This window comes from Chamaea fasciata, unplaced genomic scaffold, assembly GCF_029207755.1.
Source record: "Chamaea fasciata isolate MVZ Bird 193981 ecotype frontalis unplaced genomic scaffold, bChaFas1.0.hap1 SCAF_7, whole genome shotgun sequence".
Classification (NCBI taxonomy): domain Eukaryota; kingdom Metazoa; phylum Chordata; class Aves; order Passeriformes; family Sylviidae; genus Chamaea; species Chamaea fasciata.
Window position 1 is genome coordinate 41,644,379 of NW_027094092.1, and position 19,394 is coordinate 41,663,772.

Here is a 19,394-nt window from a genome sequence, read left to right on the forward strand (position 1 = left end):
ACTTGTTTTCACCTCCTCTACTCTGTATGCTTTATTTTTCATAGTAAGAAACTTTGCTCTTTATATCAGTGGATGTATTTATTCAGACATATATTTCTTTGTGCATGGGCTTAATGTCGTATACATCACAAAAATGTTCCCTGTTCTCTATGCTTTTCATTCTTGTTTTACGTGACCCTTGTTTTTGCACATAACTTTGCCACAGCCAAGCTGTAAAGATGGTAATAAAGTGTGTTCGTGGCAAAATAAGGTGGAATGAAACCCTTATATAGATGCTTTCTGTCATTTTTATGTGCATCACTCTCTTCCTTCTGATGTAGTGCTGTCTATAGTGATCTAGAGTCGTCCCTTCCCTCAGCTTTGTGTTTTCAGCATTGTGTTAATTGTTTGTGGTGTGTGGGTTTTTCAGCACTGTGTAGTGAGAAAGGTCAGCTGTCAGAAACAGGCCTGTCCACAACTGATAAGGCATTCGAGAGATTGGATTTGACTCATTAAGCACCTTCCCTGTAGACATGGAGTCTGCTCTGCCGCAGAAAAAAAACTAAATCAGGAAGGAGAAAAGCCCAGGATAATGTTGGAGCATGCGCCAGAAGCACTGGCACACCCTCCCTCTCAGCCCCATGCACAGTGCCTGTTCTGTATGTTTCCACCACACTTGCATCCTTGTGCACTGTGGCCATCTGTGATTATGCCCTGAGCTTGTGTGCATTCACTCCAGTATTTACACCTGGGCAAGACACACATTCATTTTTTCTGTGTATATGCCTGTGTGTGTAAGTCCTCGTGTGTGTGCTCTGAAGTTACATGGGGAAAATGCATTTCATTCCTGCCCTCAGATGTGTACTGTAAGTTGTATAAGGATGTTGGTTATCCCACATTTTGCACGTATACAAGTGCATCCATTTCAACCTGTTTTTGCATGTTTCTTGCTCTTGTAAATCTCTTCACACTAAGGTCGCTTCTGTTCATGCTGTAACAAAGGGCACACCTCCTCTTCATGTCTATCTATTGTGTTCAGCTGTACTTTGTCTGCCTTTCCACAGAAATATGCTGTGTAGGCAACTGTCGTTCCTGTGCTGCATATATGTGTCCATTGCCCTGGTAAACACACATGGAACTTGCTGCTGTATACACATAGCAGAAGCCTAGCATATTTCTTATTGCATACAAATGCACACATTTTTGCCCCTAAATAATTACTGGTCAAAGCTGCTCTGCCAGCTTGTAACAGTCTCTTGCCTATGGCTTTGTTTGAGAAGAATAGTTCTGCCTCAAATTGGGTTTGGATACTGCTACTTGCATAAATGATCCTAATGATATCTCACAACGAGCATAAATGAAGGGCAGCAGTAGTGTTTGGCAGTGTATTGATATCCTGGCAGTTCTGGGGTTCCACGTGTGTCCACTCTCCAGTAACACAGAAGCTGTGGGAAGCTGACATTACCGCAGTCTCTGTGATATCACTGGTGCTGCTCTGCCCCGCTCTCATCTCTCTTCCACTGCACTTTTGCTTTTCACCTTCCTTCGCATCTCCCCTTTCCCATGGGCACGGCTTTCAATACTGCTCACTGGTATTGAAAAGGATAATTTTGTGGATCATTATTGTGTTATTACAGTGATTAGTGGTAACTATTTTTCTACTCCCACTTCCCGCTGGAAGGATGCCCAAGGGGCTCCCTGCTCAGCAGCAAGCGCGACGCTTGCTGGAAGGCTGCTGCCAGCACAGACCCATGGGCATGCAGCAGCACACGCTCGCTCTGGCAGTGCTGCCTCTTTCCCTTCTGCCCCTTTCTTTGTGAGCTTCCAGCAGTTCTCTAAAATAGTGCTGTTCAAAAGAAGAAGGAATTTTGCCTCCTGTTGGGCTCCTTACATGTACTTTGCTCTGAATGCCCTTTCAACTTCCTCTCAGTGTTGGTGTAAATCATTTTGTTCATTTCTGCGTCAATCTTGGAAGACTCGCTCCAACAGCCTTCATGTTTTTTTTCTCCCAAGCAGGACTAAACATACCACACATGTAGGGAAGAATGTGAACCTACCTAATGTTCTTCTTTCTAATGGTCTGACTTTTTACTAAGGTCAGGAAATTTTGGAGAGACCTTGTCTTCAGTGTGGTAAGGATGCCAGGTGCACCATTTTAATAGCTGAATGTTAGTGCTCTTGAATCTGCAGCCAGTAATAAACAGGTCTAAATGCTTACAATCAAGATTATATTTGGTGTTTGACTTCTGATTTTTAATAGTTTTGAAGAGTAAGGGTAGTGAGAAATTAGGAATTGCAGCTGGGATTCAGATTGCTGAAGAACAGTAAATCTCTTTCGGGGAGTGAATATGGTGTTAGTTGTTGGCCTGCAAGTTGTTTCAGTTGGTGTAGTTTTGGTTTTTTTTTTTTTTTTTTTTGTTTTTTTTTTGTTTTTTTTTTTTGTTTTTTTTTTTTTTTGTTTTGTTTTGTTTTTTGTTTTTTGGGGTTTTTTTTTGTTTGTTTGTTGGTTTGGTTTGGTTTTGGTTTGGTCTGTGTAAATAAACAGCAGTTTTGGCCAAGAATACATCAATGAAAAGCTGGTGAATTAAGAGCTCAGCTGTATGCTTACACACTTACCTGTGCTGTCATGTGTGCTCTACACAGAGGGTTAGATGGGCCAGGATGCAACCCAGCAATTGACACACATCAGTGAGAGCAGGGCTGGTGAATATATTACACCTGGAACTTTATGGTAATGGTACTGTGATGTTCTCTCTTGTCAGCTTGCACTTTGCTGAACATTCAGCCTGTGAGGAAACATTTCTACTGGGTGATGTGTTCAGTGATTTCAGTGACTGACATCCTTATGTTTTAGAGTGATGCAGCAGGAAAATAAGAAAACTATAAAAATTGCAGAGTGAAATAAAAACATAAGAAAAGGTAAATACAGCAGCAGTGGGAATTGCCCTCACCCATGCTTAGCATTGAGGAAACTAGAGGAGGTCTTATGAACAGCAAATCATCATCATATCTCTTGACAAAATTTGTAGCAATACTTTGCTTTTTCTCTGCCTTCTGGAACTAGGAGGGAGAGTAGCAAAATTGTTCAGAGAAATGAAAAGAGGAAGTATACTTTGTTCAACCAAAACAAATTGTGAATTTATATGACTATATCAAATTCTTTCAGGCAAATTATTTTTAAAAATTGATTTATTCAGCATCATTCATTTCAAAATGAACATGTTTCATGCTTTCATTTTAAAGTGGAACTCTAGGTTTTTTTTAAAGAAATATATTTTTAAGGACGTGTAAACCAAAATTTTTCAACTCCATTTTGGGTTAAGGAAGACATTGTCACAGAATTGGTTTTTTAGTCCCTATGGTCAGCTAATCAGAAGACAAAGAACAAGCACAGCTCTAAGTACATAGTGCCATGGTCAGACCAATACCTGGAGTTTATAATTTCTTTGACAGAGAATGCAGCATCACACACTGATAACAGTACAGTTGTTTGTATTTAGCAAACAATGGAAAATAGGTGGAGAAGAGGATGCTCAGGACACTTTGTACGTTGCATATACACTGGATTGGTACAGGGCTTTTCCTCACAGATGTGGAACATTTCTTGATTTTCAGAGTTTTATTAAACTCATAGAGTGTTCCTTTCCCATAGATTTCAAGGACTTAACCTATATTTTTGTTATCTTTATAGTACAGCCGAGGTTAATTAAGTGCCTCAGGTTGGACACTGAATCAATGAGAGAGTTGAGGATAAAAAGCTGAGGTTCTGACTTCCATGTCTCTACTTTGTCATTTAGATCAATTTTAATGAGCAATTTAAAATAATGATGTTACCAGACATATGCTATAATCTTTTGCAGACATGTCATTTATTCATTTTCATTATTGTAGTATTAATACTTTTGTCATCAAAACATTTTAGCTAAAAGGTTTTTATGGCTGTGTTTTTCAGCTGTTTTGTGTGCAGTATTGGAAGAGTTCAGATACTTCAATACATGGTTCAGCGAATGAGTAGGGAACCTGTGGATCATATAATTGGCAAAACTAGTTTAAAATATATCTGTCTATACTCAATATGTGGATTAAGTAGGAGATTTTGTGTGGTATAACTGATTTACGTCTTTTCCTCTCAGAAGAGATTTTGTCAAACGACTGCAATATACTGTTGAGTGAAAAGGACATTCCCAGAATGGACAAGCAAAATAGCTTTTCATTGGGGTGCATATTTATATATTTAGATGATAAGATCTCTAATATATATATCTCTGTATATTCGATAGCGCATACTTCAGAAATATAGGGCAGTTGTGCTTCTAACAGGCTACTAGTTCTGCCACGGGTATGTGACAGTGATCTATGGAAACCACTTTATGCATTTAGTACATGTCAACTATTTTGGGGATCAAGAGCCTAGGGAAAATTTCTCCTTTCTTTGGGCTAAAGATTCAGGCACTGTCATCCCTCTTCCTTCCATTGTACTGAGTCTTTGCTGTGCAGTGGTCCAAATTCATCAGGTGAAATAAGTCACTCTGCAGGGCTGGTTCTGGACCTCTTAGGCATGGTTTGCAGTCCCACAGGTCAGCTCTGTTTTGGAGCCAGCACAAAGAGCATCATCCAAGGACACAGGCAGTCAAAAGCAGAGGTGGAACATGCAGTTCCAGAGCTCTCGTGCAGTATCTTCAGATAAAGCAGTTCTTCCTCTTGTTTTCATTAAGAGCTTAGCTGCACAGGGAAATAATAGATTAGTCAGGTTTGACAAAAACCCCTGAACATTCATTGTATTGCCAAGTCTCCTTGATCTCTTCTGGGCTTAAATTTGAGGACCTTTTAACAAGCATTCTGCTTTAGACTTGAAGGGTAATGGGTAAAGTAGCAGATAAGAGAGTAGAGGGCATGATTCATGCAAGGCACTTGACGTTCTCTGGTGGAACATTAATGCTTCCTTTGCTCGTACTGGTGAAGTGAAAGAGCTTTTTGCATAAGATTAGAGCGGCTGCACTACGTGCAAAATTTGAGTTTGGCATTGAAAGAGCAGTGGCCGTTGAGTGCATCTCACCTTTGCTGTGGACTCTTTGCATCTCTTAAACATGATGGGAATTGTCTTGCCTTGATTCTTCCTCACACTGTTTCTGATGTTGTGCTGATTCCTCTCTGCTTCCAAGTTACAAATTATGTAGATGTAGTAAGTGAGCATGAGGAGCCTGAGGAAACAATAAATGACACTATTTCTGAAAAATGTAACATTTCCCAGAATGGTTTAAAGTTAGTGAGCATTTAAGAGACTACTCTTTTTGCCGTAGGACTCCAGCTCAGCACTTAATTTTATCCATGATAACATCATTCTGTGATTTTACAGACAATTTTTTTTTCCAATAGCAAAAATTCTTTTTCTTCTAAAAAAAAAAATTCCCGTAATTTCGTAGAGGTTAGTAGTCATATTCTTTTTCTAAGATTTAATCAATGCGATCAGTTCAGTCATCTCATTATGATGTTAATATGACTTATATGTTCTTTACTCTTTGTGGAATATAAATGCAGACTATGATACGGCTCTCACAGCTTCCACATATCAGTATCACTCTTGGTGGTGCTTTGAAGATGCTTCATGCACTGAAGAATGTACTGTAAATGATTTCCAATGTATTTAAATAATTCAATAATGTCTTTAGGACTTTTAAAACCAGTATTTATTTTTGAATATTGAGGCGACAGAAGTGTGCTTGTGAGGGAGAAGGCATGGGACCTTATGAGAGAGTCTGATGAGTGGTGTTACTGATCTGATCAGGTGGTGTGAAGAATGGTTAGACCAGAAAAAAATCAATTATATGAATGTATTATTTTTCCTGTTCAAAGGCTGGAAAGGAGGGATGCAGCAAAAGGATAAATGGAGGTGGCAGTAATCTGCTTTTAGCAACTACTGGATTCTGTCACCATCTCTAAAATAAAAGCCTGATTTTTTATGAAACTACTACTAAAGCCTGGAGGTTTGTTTTAATGGCATCAGTCTGGGCAAGGTGCTTTTACCACTTCTGAGGGCTTTCATTATTTTTAACATTCCGTCACGTAATGTGGACTATAAACCACACCCCAGTAAGATAGGGACTGCCTCCCAGAACACCTGTAATGCAGTGAAGGTGAGAGGGGTGAGCAGCTGGCCCTTGGTTTTGGGAGAGCTACTTGAGGTTTTCTTCAGGAGACTTCAGGAAAGCCACTGCCCATTTTATATTTTTCTAAATAATTCTTTATAGTTTCTGGGACCAAAATTCCTGTTACAAGAGATGCTGCTTTTGTTGAGTATTAAACTTCACACCTGTGAGCAAAATGGATGCTTCTAGGGTTTTCTGTTTTCAGCTTTGAGTCATGAAGTGTTTCTTTTCAGGCATCATCCAAAACTGTGCAGGCTGCTTTCTCTACTCCTTAGCTGGGATGACATCCTGGAAAGACTAGAGAAAAATGGGACGTTGGTTTCTCTCCACCAATGTATGGAATTGTTGTATTTGTCATGGGGAATGTATGTTTGTCCCTCCACAAATTCCCTCTGGAATGAACCCAGGCTGGAGAGATAGGACCTCCTGAACTCAAATTCTTTCTCTATTATTGATTTTCTTGGTGGCTCTGAGTAAACCCATTAAAATGTCTGTGCATTATTTCCTCACATATAAATCAAAATGCCAAGTTTTCTGACAGGATCAGCAACAACATTACACATAAAAACTGAAGCTAAAATTGCCAGCTGGCTTTCCTGAAGAGGCAATATAGCTGTATACTGTATGAGAAGATCCTGGGGCCTTAACCCTCTCCAGGGGACCTGAGGCTCAGCAGGCTCTGGGGTTTCTTCAGGGATGAGAAGAGCCAGGAGCTTGGCTTAACTACTGGTTTGCTGTGCTTTTGTTTCTGTTTCTGCACTCAGCCTCTGATATGTGCTGATGGCTCGTTTGGATTGTAAGCAGATACAAGTCTGAGACTTGCAAAACTGGCTTTGCGTGTGGTGGTGATGGTAACTGCTTAATGTGCTGGGTGTGTTTGCTAGGGATTGGTCAGAAAAGGGTAACATTTTTGCATTAAAGTGATGGGTGGCTAATTCATTCAAGGAAAATATCTGTGCTAGTTTGAAGGTTCTGAGTTTTGCTTCTATTCAAGTGACTTTTTTACATCTTGAGTATGGGAAGGTTTAAGTCCAAAAGTGCAATTTTGTACAAATCTTGGATCTGGATCTTTGAAAATCCCAGCTACTGCAGACAATTGTACAGTCAAGCTCTTTAGTGCACATATTAGGCTCTGACTGCTGAAGCCTTCTGTGAAATGGCTAAACCACATGACCACTGATAAACTGTTGAGGAATCAGCAGTTTGGAAAATACAGTCTTAGAAAGTGTGTTGACCTTGGGAGTTGTGCTTATGAGTAGTGGCATGGACAGGAATGAATTTTGATTTCACAGTGAACCCCAGAGATATTTTAGTGTGTGGTGATCTGAAAATTTGAATGTTTTCCAGAGCAACCACAGGAGGAAGAAAAATCCCATAACAACATATGAAACAGAAATACCTGACATTCTTTCAAGAACAGGAAGGATACAAAGGTTGATAAAGTCCAGAATCCCCTCTATGACAAGGGAGAGGCAGATGACATAGTTGAATGCACCCTATATTAAAACCAGTGGTACAAGTAGGAGTAGTATCTCTTTGAATTTGCTCTGCTCTGTTTCGGTAAATCTTCAGTGGTTGCCTTAAATCACTGTTTAGGTATCTAATCTACTCTTTGTCTTCTCCATTGTACTGAGTAGACCAGTGAGATTTCATTGAAGTGGTTGAGAAAGTGTAAATGAACATTATTAGTATGTCTTGTACTATGAGTGAACAATCAACCTTCCAGTGTCCCCCTTCACAAATGTGTGTTCAGTGCGTTGCACATCTTCAGCTGTAGGGAAGAGGCTCACTCACAATGATTGCGTTTGACTCCTGCCCACTGACACTGGCTATTTGATGGGAATTACCCACAGGTAATTACCACAGGTACATGAAGCATGTGTCTAACTTGCTTGTAGCACATTCTCTTCAACTGGATCAGGAGTGACTAGGCAGGGGAATTGTCAGTGTTGGGAGAGGGTTGTTAAGTGCTTGGCTCTGACTTCCAGAACTACAGTCAATCAAAGCCCTCTGTGCTTAGGCTGATTTAAGTCTGACACAAGCATAAACACTTGTTGGTGGGAGTTAAATATATTCAAAATAAGATTCAAGAACCAAATAATTTGGAAGGGACCTGCAGAGGATCTGTAATCCAACCATTAGCTCAGAGAAGGTCCAGTTAGTTCAGGCAGCTCAGGACTACCTAATCAAGTTTTTAGTATTTCTGAGGGTGGAGATTTCAGTCTCTCTAGGCCCTTCCTACTGTTTGACCACCCTCAAGAAGAAACATCTTTTTTTTGTATAGAATGAGAATTTTTTGTATTCAGCTGCATCTGTTGCCTCTTATCCTTCTGCACAACTCTAAGAGGAATTTGACCCTGTCTTGTCTATGTTCTTCCATTAAGTCGTTAAAGAGATCAGTTTCAAGTTTTCCCTTGAGTTGTCTCTCCTTGAGGCAGGATGAACGCAGTTCCCTCAGCCTCTCCACACACATCAACTACCCCAGTACCTTGAGTATGGTGGTAGCTCTTTGCTAGACTGATTCCAGTATTTTGAAGTAACTTTTATATGAGGAAGCTCAGTGCTGGACAGAGCACTCCTGATGTGATCTCACAAGTGTCCATTAGGGGAAGAATCACTTCCCTTGGTCAGCTGACCACATTCTTGCTACCCCAGCCAAGGATGCTGCTGGCCTTTCCTGAATGGGCAGGCTGACTTGTGCTCAGCTTGTCTGCTGGGACCACAAGTCGTCTTCTAAAAAGCTGCTTTTGAGCCTCTTGGCTCCCAGTGTGTGCTGCTGCATGGAGTAATTTGGGTGGCTGCTTGCAGCAGTATCTGGACACATGGCTCACTTACTGAAGTACAAACACACATTGCTTCTGCAAGAGTCTCCACTTAAATCAGACATTTCACTTGAGAATGTTATATGTGCAAGTTGCAATACTGAGCTGTTTTGTCACCATTATTTTATGCTGTAAGAACACAGATTTTACCATGTAGTTATTTTCCAAGAATGGGCTATGACAACAAGAATTTTCCCTTCAGTCTTGTACTAATAAATTCTGGCTAATCTTTATTAGGATTACTAAATGGGACAAAATGAAGCAGAAAAATACTATTAATGCCAATGAAAATAGCACCAGCATTTGCCTTATGCAGTGATTTGTAAGCAATGATAGCTTGACTGCTTGTACTATATACTGCTCAGCCTTGCTTTCACAGCTGGGAGTCAGGAAGGTGCTGCAATATGGAGTGGGGGGTGGGATCTATACAGACTCTATTGGAAGTACCATTTCCTCCCAGCTGGCACTAGCCAGCTGTCCTCCAAGCCTTCTTACCACTCTCCTGTATTTCATCCCCTGGATAAAATCAGGGTATGCAGCTGGCTCAAGTCACATAGGCACAATACTGTAGCACAACTGGCTTTGAGTGACTGGAAACCCACGTACTGGAAGCAGACCTCTAGCTCACACAAAGGATTTTCATGGTATTGAAATGCTGCTTCTAGTTGTTCAGAAATAAGTGCAGTGGCTTTTGTTGTTGTACATAAGAGATTTCTTTTCTTCGTGAGGAAATATTTAATGTCATGTGCTGTGAATAATTCTCCCATGAATTTTTTTGCTGTTTGAAAAAGATGTGCTTATCTAGTACAGATTTCCTGGATAAGGTGATCAGACAGGCAAAGTTCTCAGATGTGTTTACCAGCAATGTTACCTATATCTGTGGACAAAATGTTTTACGTGGATTTCCCTCATGCTCTCAGAGAAGGAATCTCTAGGACACCTCATGTGGTTCTCTCGTTCACTTGGTCTCTCATTCAGTTGAAAGAAAGGGGCAATTTTAAGAGACACACCAGAACACAATCCTCTTTTAGGATTGTATTCTGGTGTCTCTCTGAAATTTTCTGTCAGATAGGTTAAGATAAGTTCAGATGGCAGTAGTGCTAAATCTAAATACTGATCTTTGTGAAATGTTGGGTTTTTTTAATCGACATGTCGTGGTTGTGTTGCGAATAGTAGAGCTTTCCATTCTTCTCCTAAAAAGGATGCGAAATATCTTATAACAGTCCTGAAATGTGCTTTTCCTAGACTCCACTGTGTACTGTTGAATGGTCCCTATGGAGACAGTGCTGCAGTGAAACTTAAAACACAGCACTGAAATTCATTGCTACTGACGAGCCTGCAGTTAATTCTCTTGGTAGCCATATTACAAAAGGAGCTCTACAGTTATTAGCATGCCTTGATATTTAGCTCTACAGTTGACAGTGCCGTGGGATGCGTAAATTTCATGACAACTTTAAATCTCTTCTTGGCTGACTGCTGAATGTTCTTTTGTTTCCCTTCCTTTCCAGCGCGAGACGAGAATATGGCCACTTTCCGTGGTTCCGAATACCTTTGCTATGACCTGTCACAGAACCCCATCCAGAGCAGCAGCGATGAGATCACGCTCTCCTTCAAGACGTGGCAGCGCAATGGGCTCATCCTGCACACTGGCAAGTCAGCTGACTACGTCAACCTGGCCCTGAAGGATGGTGCAGTCTCCTTGGTCATTAACCTGGGGTCTGGGGCCTTTGAGGCCATTGTGGAGCCGGTCAATGGCAAGTTCAATGACAACGCGTGGCACGACGTTAAGGTGACACGCAACCTGCGGCAGGTAATGGTGAAGGGGAGAAAGCGCTGGGGAGAAGTTTGTTTAATTAGGACAGGCAGATGGGAGCGAGTAATAGAGAAATGGGGAAGCTCAGTGCTATTGCTAGACTTTCTCCACCTATTCTGGATCTTGGTGCCTAAGGGACAGTGAAAAAAAACTTTAGTTGATGGGAATTTATCCCTCCTGCCATATCTTCATTTCCACTTTATTAATTTTCTATTATTTTCCCAGTTTGATTTAATAATAAAAACTTGTGACATAACTTTACTTTCATCTCCCTTTTCCTTTTTCTGCTCTCCTTTTTAAATTTTATTATTTCCTTAATTATGATTCAATCTTATCAGTAATATTCTTGTTGCATTTAATTACTATGGGAATAGAGCCTATTGCCAACAGCCAACGCTTTACACCTCTCTCCTTTTTCTTTCAGTTTTTTTAATTGGTTTAAGCATTGCCATGATGTCACAATTCTAATTCTGAAAGCCTTTTGATTTTCTTTTCCTTTTCTTTTGTGTGTGTTTATGGGTGTGCAGGTGTGCAGGCTGGTGGGTATGTGTGTAATTATTTTAACTTTATAGCTTTGGAATTAATTGGCTGGAGTCTCTCTGAGTCTTCTTGATTCTCTGTTCTTCTTTTCTTCTTTTTGATTTTTCCCCTTCTTTCTATTATGAGATTCTACTTTATTTCTTGTCTCTACCTTGAGACTCTTCTGTTTGCTGTGAGGACTGAAAAAGTGGAAGGATCAAAAAACCCCAAGCAAACTCAGATCAATCCAGCACCCTACAATTCTACTTTGGAAAAGTTTTTCTGATTTTACCACTGTAATTTTGCACATCTACAGGCTGCTTTTCCTAGCAGACAACTATATCAGGTGATGTATTTGGTAGTAGGCTAGTCTTAAAATCCTGAAGCCTTTATCATGAAATATAAATCCAGACAAAAATAGATAAGATAAAATTAAATAACTTTGCTCTGAAAGCTGGTAAATAAGTCACTAAGGCTGATTGGCTGCATGATAAATGAGGTTTGCACGTGAATAGGAGCTATTTGATGTCTTGCTGATTGGTAGAGGAGCAGAAATAGCTTAGAAACTAAGATTTTAAATTAAAAACCAATTTGTCAATACAGTTTGACCTGTTTATTTTGTTATTAATGTCAATATTAGCACAATCTTTAATAGCTTTATATAAGTTTATACAATGTAATTTGTGGTTACATTTTACACTAGCTAAGAGCAAATGTGTCTGTGAGTATAGGAGAATCAGTGCCAGGAATCAAAAAAAGTCCCTAGTAGTAGAAGTCAATGGATAATTTTTCTGTTATCAGGAGTTCATGTCTTTCTTTTTAATATTTGGGTTTGGGGCTGAAGATTTTTGTCTTCCCCATGTAAATCCCTGTATTTCTACATGCTTAGGATGTCTGAGTCTGAAAAAAATTAGTCATCAAACTTTCATGAAACTACAGGATTCTTACTTATGGAAAAAAAAATCAATCTATTTTCAGTAGTTTATATGTGGATGAAAATTTCATTTCTTATGCAGTGGATGGGTCTTAATGATCCTATTTTGTTTAACTTTTCCCATCAATACAGTAGAGAGATGTACCAACTGGTTTAAGTTTGTCAGTCTCGAAAGGTCAGAATATATGACTTTATTTGATGTGGGTTTTTTTTTTATTTTTAGGTAGTTTCAGAACAGCTGGTCCTTGAATATCTCAGTAGAGCTTATTGCCCATTTAAGTTAATCATACTTTTTTTATTTTTCATTTGAAATCAATTTCAGTGGACAAATGTGCCAGAAGGAAAATTAATCCTTGCTTCATGCCAGGATTGGTCTGGATGCTGGAGAAGCAGAAGGTGAAGGGTCACAAACAAAACTGAGGATGGGAAACTGTCACATTCTTTTCTTAATATTTTAGCTAGTAATTTTTTAATTGGTCCACAAAAGTGGACCAAGAAAATGGAAATCTGTCTATGCCTTTTCATATTTGATGAGGCCAGGGCAGTACTTCGGTGATTACTAGAAAACAGGTAGCTCCTTGCCAATTAAGCAGCACTGTAAGTTTATAAGCCTCCTGATCTATTCACTGTGAATGTTTCCAAGTTATCCTGGATTCTTAGAGAGTCCAACTTGACTGGGCAAGAGAGAGGATGTTTTAATGAGATAGATGGCTTCTTTGCAAAGAAAGGCCTGTCTTCAAATCAAATTGCATTTAATTAGCAGAGGTGATTTGGGGTCCAATTCTACAGTTAAACATGACAGAATGTAGTTCAGCCAATAAGCATCAATAAGGCTGGACTTTTTTTTAGTCATCTTTTCCCTGGATACTTGCATTTTAACTTTTGATCTGTCTCAAAATTAAGACATTGACCCAGAACCTAAAGCTCTGTCCAGATATTGGAATTGACCAGGCCTTGGGGCAGTGCAGTCATGATAGTCTTAGAAGTTGTCATCCAATATAATTTTGTATAACTGAAATAATTTTGTATATAAAAGATTATTGGTTCTATGTCTTTCCTGACGTAAATTCACCTGTAATATTGCAGTATAATATAGTTCACTAGGTCTTGTTTCCAGCTGTGCTCATGTTTCCTTGAAAAAACCCATTCCAAAACCAAACATAAAATCCAAAAAAAATACATTGCCTTTGAATGTTGAGGCTTTATAAGAAAAACAATAGTCTCCTTGTAATTGGTTGAAAATATTGCAGTGGAGGTAGATATATTTCTCTTTAAAATGAAATTTAAAAGCAACAATTTAGAAATTCCAAGAATATTATCTAAATCTAAGTAATTCCAGCTAAATGGACTATCAGCAGCTTCAGGATGCCATCTAATCTATTCCTCTGCTTTTTAGGGGGCTAAGAGAAAGGGGAGGAGGATTTGCATAATTTTTTGGCTGTTTCTAGAATTAGAGTGCAACTTTAAATAGTTGGACTTTTGCCCAGTACTTTTTGGAATTGTTAAATGTTTTGCAGCTAAGCTGGGAGAGTACGAAGGGCTGCTTTTTTTTAGATCAAATGACTATCACAGCAGTTAATCTCCTTAGAGACAAACCAAGTGAATCCACAGATTCCCTTGAGTAGTGATTGTTAATGTCAAAGCAAATCTCCTTGTTTATTTATCTTATTATTTCAGTTAAAACTAATCCCCCTTTCTGCCTTGTGAGAAACCTTTAGTTAGCAATAGGATCATGGCTGAATTTTACCAGGGCTTTCAGAGCATGTTTGGGGCAGTGTGGCCTGGTGGGAGGAGAAGCAGAGGAGACTGAAGGTCAGACTTCCTGTGTCTGCCTTCAGGTCTGCTGCTGACATTCCGTCTTTTTTCTAGCATGTTCTTCTCCCTGTCCCATACTTCAACTCCCTTGTTTGTAAAAATAAATTAACTAAATGACAATTTGCTGGGAGTAAGGCCTCCTTGGTGAAGAATTCAGGAGCTTGTGCTCTTTATTTCCAAATACAGAGTATTAATATTATTATTTCATTCCCATTGGCAAATAATGTTGGGACTTCATATTCAATGCCACAAAGTCTTCAAAAACCTATTTCCCTAGTTAATGCACAACTCTAAAGCCTGCAAGCAGATTGTTTTTACATGAGGCAGCATAGATATTGTTTGTGTAATTTAGGATAATTCTTGCCAACTTCAATCACACTGGAACAGGGACTTGAAGCCTCCATAGGCTGTCCTTCTCTATTAACATTGAAGCTAGTCACAATGCAAAATCTACTATGAAGATCTTTAGTTCCTTAACTGCTAAAATACAAACAAGAAGCAAATTGTAGGTTCTAACAGTTGGCACTTGCGTGCCTTGGGACAGGTTAAAAAATTTCTACTCAACCAAACTGACTGATAAATTCTCCTAGCTCCTGTGTAATAGAGATGCTGTGAAACAGGAGGGATGCTAAATCTTGTCAATCTTCTGTCTTCAACCTGGACACAAGTGACACAATTCTTTCTACACAATTTCTTGACACGTTTTTCCCTACAGTAGGAGAGGTTCAATTCCTATATCTTGGATGACAGAAGTGAGCTACATGCAAACAGCCAAGCACAGGCACTGTCATGTGCTTCTCCTGAAAATCACAAACTCAGCTGCTGTAAAGAAACCTGCAGACTGGGAAACTTGGAACGAAGACACAGAGTCTTGGACTCATCTTCATCTGTATCCTCCAGCCAAAGGAAATACTGGCCTTGTTGTAATATTCTGCAACACTTGAGGGTAGTGAAATTTGGAAGATGAGCTGGCGTGGTGGTGGGTGGAAGAAGGGAGTCATGGTTGGGTTTGTGCTGAGGGGGCAAACTGTGTACTCTGTGTGTACATCTCTGAGAGTAAGGTTCTTGTTTGAGGGAAGCACCTTGATGAGCATTTGAAGAGTAAGTATTGCACTGTTTTATCTTTGCTTCAGGTCTGGATAAGTTGTATGAGGGTTGAAGTTAATGACAAATACCAGGGTGGGAAGAATAGGCAGCCCCCTGTTTCTTTACAGTCTAGATGACATGGTTCCCCACAGAGTCCTGGTCATATTGTCCTCTTTCTCACTTTGTGTGTCTCAGGTGCCCCATGCCTTTTTTTGAAAAACTAACACTTGATCATTCATGCAATGTGTCATTTTTACTAACCAACTAATGTACTAACACCCTAACGACTCATCTTTGCTTTTAGTTATTTTAATTAACAATCGTTCTGTTCACGATTTTTTAATTTCCTTTCTTCCCCCTTTTCCGCAAAGCACTCAGGCATTGGACACGCTATGGTAAACAAACTACATTGTCTGGTAGATATCATTCTTATTGTCTCTTTTTTTGGGTTTGCCGTGTGTTACCTGCCTTTTCCTCCCCTTACCTGCTCTTTTTCCCCCCTCCTTTATACTTACAGCTTCCTTTAATTTTATTCTAATTTCATTGAAAACATGTTGTTTTTCCCCTTCTTTTTTTTTTTTTCCCATTTTTTTTTCTTTCTTTCTTTATTCTTTTTGAGTAGCAAAATGAGCATCAAAAGCAACTAACACAGCTCTTCTGGAAATGGGGTTTGGACATTTCTTTAATTGTTTTCTTCACCTCTGTCTTTAGTTCTTCTTTTCCTTTCTGGTGATAAATTGTTGGGGTTTTTTTGTCCCTTGTTTTTGAGTTTAAATTTCTTTCTTTTGCTTTTGTTTTCATTTGGCTTTTTTTCTTGGCTTTGAATTTGGTTTGGTTTTTTTTTTTTACTCTGAAGGTTTCTAGATCAGAACCATTTCAGGGCCTCTAGTCAGTGGTGGTGAAAGCTCTCTTTTTCTCTCACCCTTTTGTTGTGACAATGGCTGTTATAGGCAAACTGGCCAGAGTTGTCCTCTTTCTCCTGATTTTCCCCCACTTCCCTCCCTCTGCTTTCTCTCCTCCTTCTCCCTCTTGCTCTCTCTCTCACTTTCTCTCTCTCTCTGACCTCTATCTGCGTGGCCAACAGGAGCTCAGCCGGTTGTTTGTTTCAGTACACACTCTGCATGGCATGTCCACGTCTGGTGACTCGCCCATCTCCTCCTGGCCTCGATCTATTTTCCTCCATCTTCCCTTGCAACCACTAACAACATCTAAGAAAAACACATAAAATTCACTTCCTCCTCTCCCACCCTTTCCTTCTGTCACCCTTCACCCTCCATGTGTTTGTGGTTAGAGATTTTGGGGACATTTCTGTTTCATTTTGAGTTTTTTGTTTGTTAGTATGGAATTTGTTTGGTATTTTTATTTTTGATTGCATGCAAGCGTGAAGTGGTTTTCTCTCCCTTTTTCTTCTCCTTCTCTCTCTATTTTGCTTTTTTCCTGTCATCTTTCTGGACCTCAGATATATTGGCATGACATGTCAAAGTGCAGTGTGTGCACGCTTTGTATCTCTTTCTTTCTCATACCAACTTCTATCACATCTGTTGGTGTGTGATTGATTTATTTAAGTTTAATTTATTTTCTGCTTATTTTTTGGTTATGGGTTAGTTTTTTAAATTCTTTTCTTCTTTTTTCTTTTTTTTTTTCTTTTTCTTTGTTTTGTTTTGTTTGGGTTTTTTTGCTTGTTTGTTTGTTTGCGGTGGGTGGTGGGTGTATATCTCTCCAGGTACATGGCATGCACATCCATAATGTATTGAAAGTGAGTTCCCTCTCCCCCATCCCTGAATGCATGATCGTCAGTGTGCCGTGAGCAAAAGAAACTTAAAAAATAAAAAATACCAACCTCGTCTTCATTAGTGTTTTTTTTTTTTTACTAACAACCATAACTAACTGTAATCATTAAAATAAATTCTAATTAGTCATAAAATCAGCTAATATGAGAAATGTCTTTCAAGAACAGTTGTATTTTCTGGCCTGAATAGATGGAAAGCATCTGGATGGATAGGTTGCTGGATAAGCCTGAGAGTGCTGATGCACCAGAAAGGGGAGAAGCAGATTCTGAAGCATTTCTCCGTGGGAAAATCAGACCAGAAAATAGAGCTCAACTTAACTAAAAAAAAAAAAAAAAAAAAAAAGAAAAAAGAAAAAAAAAAGCATACCAAATCTCAACAAAATCCTTAATAAAACTGGCATAAAATTATAGGGGAGGTAAGTTGTTCTGTTCAGGATTGTAAGGTCATTGCTGGGATTTTCTTTGTCCATTGTGTCCCTCAAACAGGTGACAATCTCTGTGGATGGCATCCTTACCACCACGGGCTACACACAGGAGGACTACACCATGCTGGGCTCAGATGACTTCTTTTACGTGGGAGGGAGCCCCAGTACTGCTGATTTACCTGGGTCTCCAGTAAGCAATAACTTCATGGGCTGCCTCAAAGAGGTAACTATTTCAAATTAATTCTTGTCTCTGTGTTTTTAATTTGTTAAAGTCATCGCTCTTTCCTGCCCTACACAATCAATTCCTTCCCTGGTGCCTGATTTTATACTGATAACTGCAACAGCTATGTAAAGATAAACTTGTCATTCAGCTGGTCAGAAGACTGGAAAACTCATGAACTTAAGGGCAGAATCATACTTCCAGTGCTTGGATTAGGGAAAAAATGCTCATGGTAGTAGGAGAGGTGTCTTCTCTAAGCTGTTAGCCCTTCAGAAGAAAACATTACTATGTTCTAGGCACTTAGGCAATAGCCATTTTATAAAGACAAATGGTCTTTGACTACTAAGTAACATTTTGAGATGAAAAGATCATAATCAGAAGCTTATTTAGAATACTTTTTAAGGTTCTGGATTTCACCTGGAAGTATAGTTAGATCTAAATTTTCCAGGAAGATACAGAAATAGAACAAAACAGAAAAATGAAGGTAGCATAAAAAGTGTAAATTTTGCAAGAAGAAAGCAGCATGAGGCTGTAAGGGAGGTGTGGAAATCCTGTGGCACGTGGACATGAAGTGTACTGTGCGCTGATACGGTTATCCAGAGATGCCTCTCCCTGAACTAAAGTGCAAACAAAACCATATGCTGAAGTCAATAGTATGGATTTTATTGAACAATAAAATGTGAGGTAGAGAGGTAGAAAGGAGGAGAAAAGAGAGAGATTAGGCAGAAGATAGTTACCACCCATGCATCCAGTGGTGTCCCGTTGGTCCTTCTGGACCACCCTGGCCTTCTCAGTGGTGGGGGGCCTGAGGTCTCTCAAAACTTTTCAGTGTTTATATGTCTTTTCAAACAAAGGAATTAATGCTCATTGGTTACACACATATTTTGTTCTACTGGTTAAATGATTTCCCCACTTCTAATGTTAATTAGTCCCATGCTCAGTCTTTCTGTTTTGTTTTGTTTTTGTTTTGGTTTTTTTTTCAGTTGGTGGGTTGTGAGTCATTGGTCGCAATCACCCCCTGACAGAATTACCTTTTGCCCAGTCCAAGCTGATTCAGCTCAGTTGCTTTCCTTGTGGCCCATAATTTCTGCATTCTTTATGTCCATTGTGAGTTACACATTCTCCTCTCACAGCTTTGTTTACCTCCTTCTAGGCTTGAGATAACACTTGGACAATAGAATCACCTTTATCTTATCTCAGGTTCCTGGTCATGGTAGCTTAATTTACAGTCCAAGTTCTATATATCCATGGAGGCATATTTGGGGAAGGGATTGGGAGGTGGGAGGGTCCCTCAGTGGTCATAGATGCCATTTATCCCAAAACTTGGGGTGATCTTTGTTTGACCAGTCATATGTGTAGAGGTTGCTTCTTTTCAAAGTTTGTCACAGTGGGAAGTTTTGTATGGATACATTATTCAGGATCTGCTGACCAAATCTCACCTCTGCCTGGAGTTAGCACTATCCTGTCACTACATTCTGTGCTCATCTCATGGCAAAGTTGTTCTGTGGCCTTAAAAGTATTTGAGACAGGCAGCTATGGTCTTTAAGTCCTTACACTGGATTGCTTAGTTGGTGTACTTGAGTGGCTGCATTGGTCAGGAAGAGCTAGCTGGTTCTGAAAAGTGTGTTGTCTTACTCTGGCTGGCTGCAGTTGTCACATAGTGAATCCACAGTATTGAGAAAATTCACACATGGGTAATAGAGATTGGACTGGTTGGCTGGCAGCAGAAGCCAGAAAAGTGATCCTTGAAAAAAAAACCCTGAAGCAAAACAGTTAAAAGATGAGTTCTTTCCAACCCCCAAACTTGGTACAGTTTAGTTTTGGTGCTGTCTTGCAGTCATCTTTT

At 39.5% G+C, this 19,394-nt stretch overlaps 1 protein-coding gene across 1 annotated transcript in view; it reads left to right on the forward strand.

Annotated features, from left to right (window-relative positions):
* NRXN3 (neurexin 3) overlaps positions 1 to 19,394 on the forward strand; it is a 980,761-nt gene that overhangs the window by 267,820 nt on the left and 693,547 nt on the right. The window contains exons 6-8 of the mRNA XM_066188590.1: positions 10,456 to 10,757; positions 15,486 to 15,530; positions 17,390 to 17,551. Of these exons, the coding sequence (XP_066044687.1) occupies positions 10,456 to 10,757; positions 15,486 to 15,530; positions 17,390 to 17,551 (509 nt within the window). The remainder of the gene's footprint in view (positions 1 to 10,455; positions 10,758 to 15,485; positions 15,531 to 17,389; positions 17,552 to 19,394) is intronic.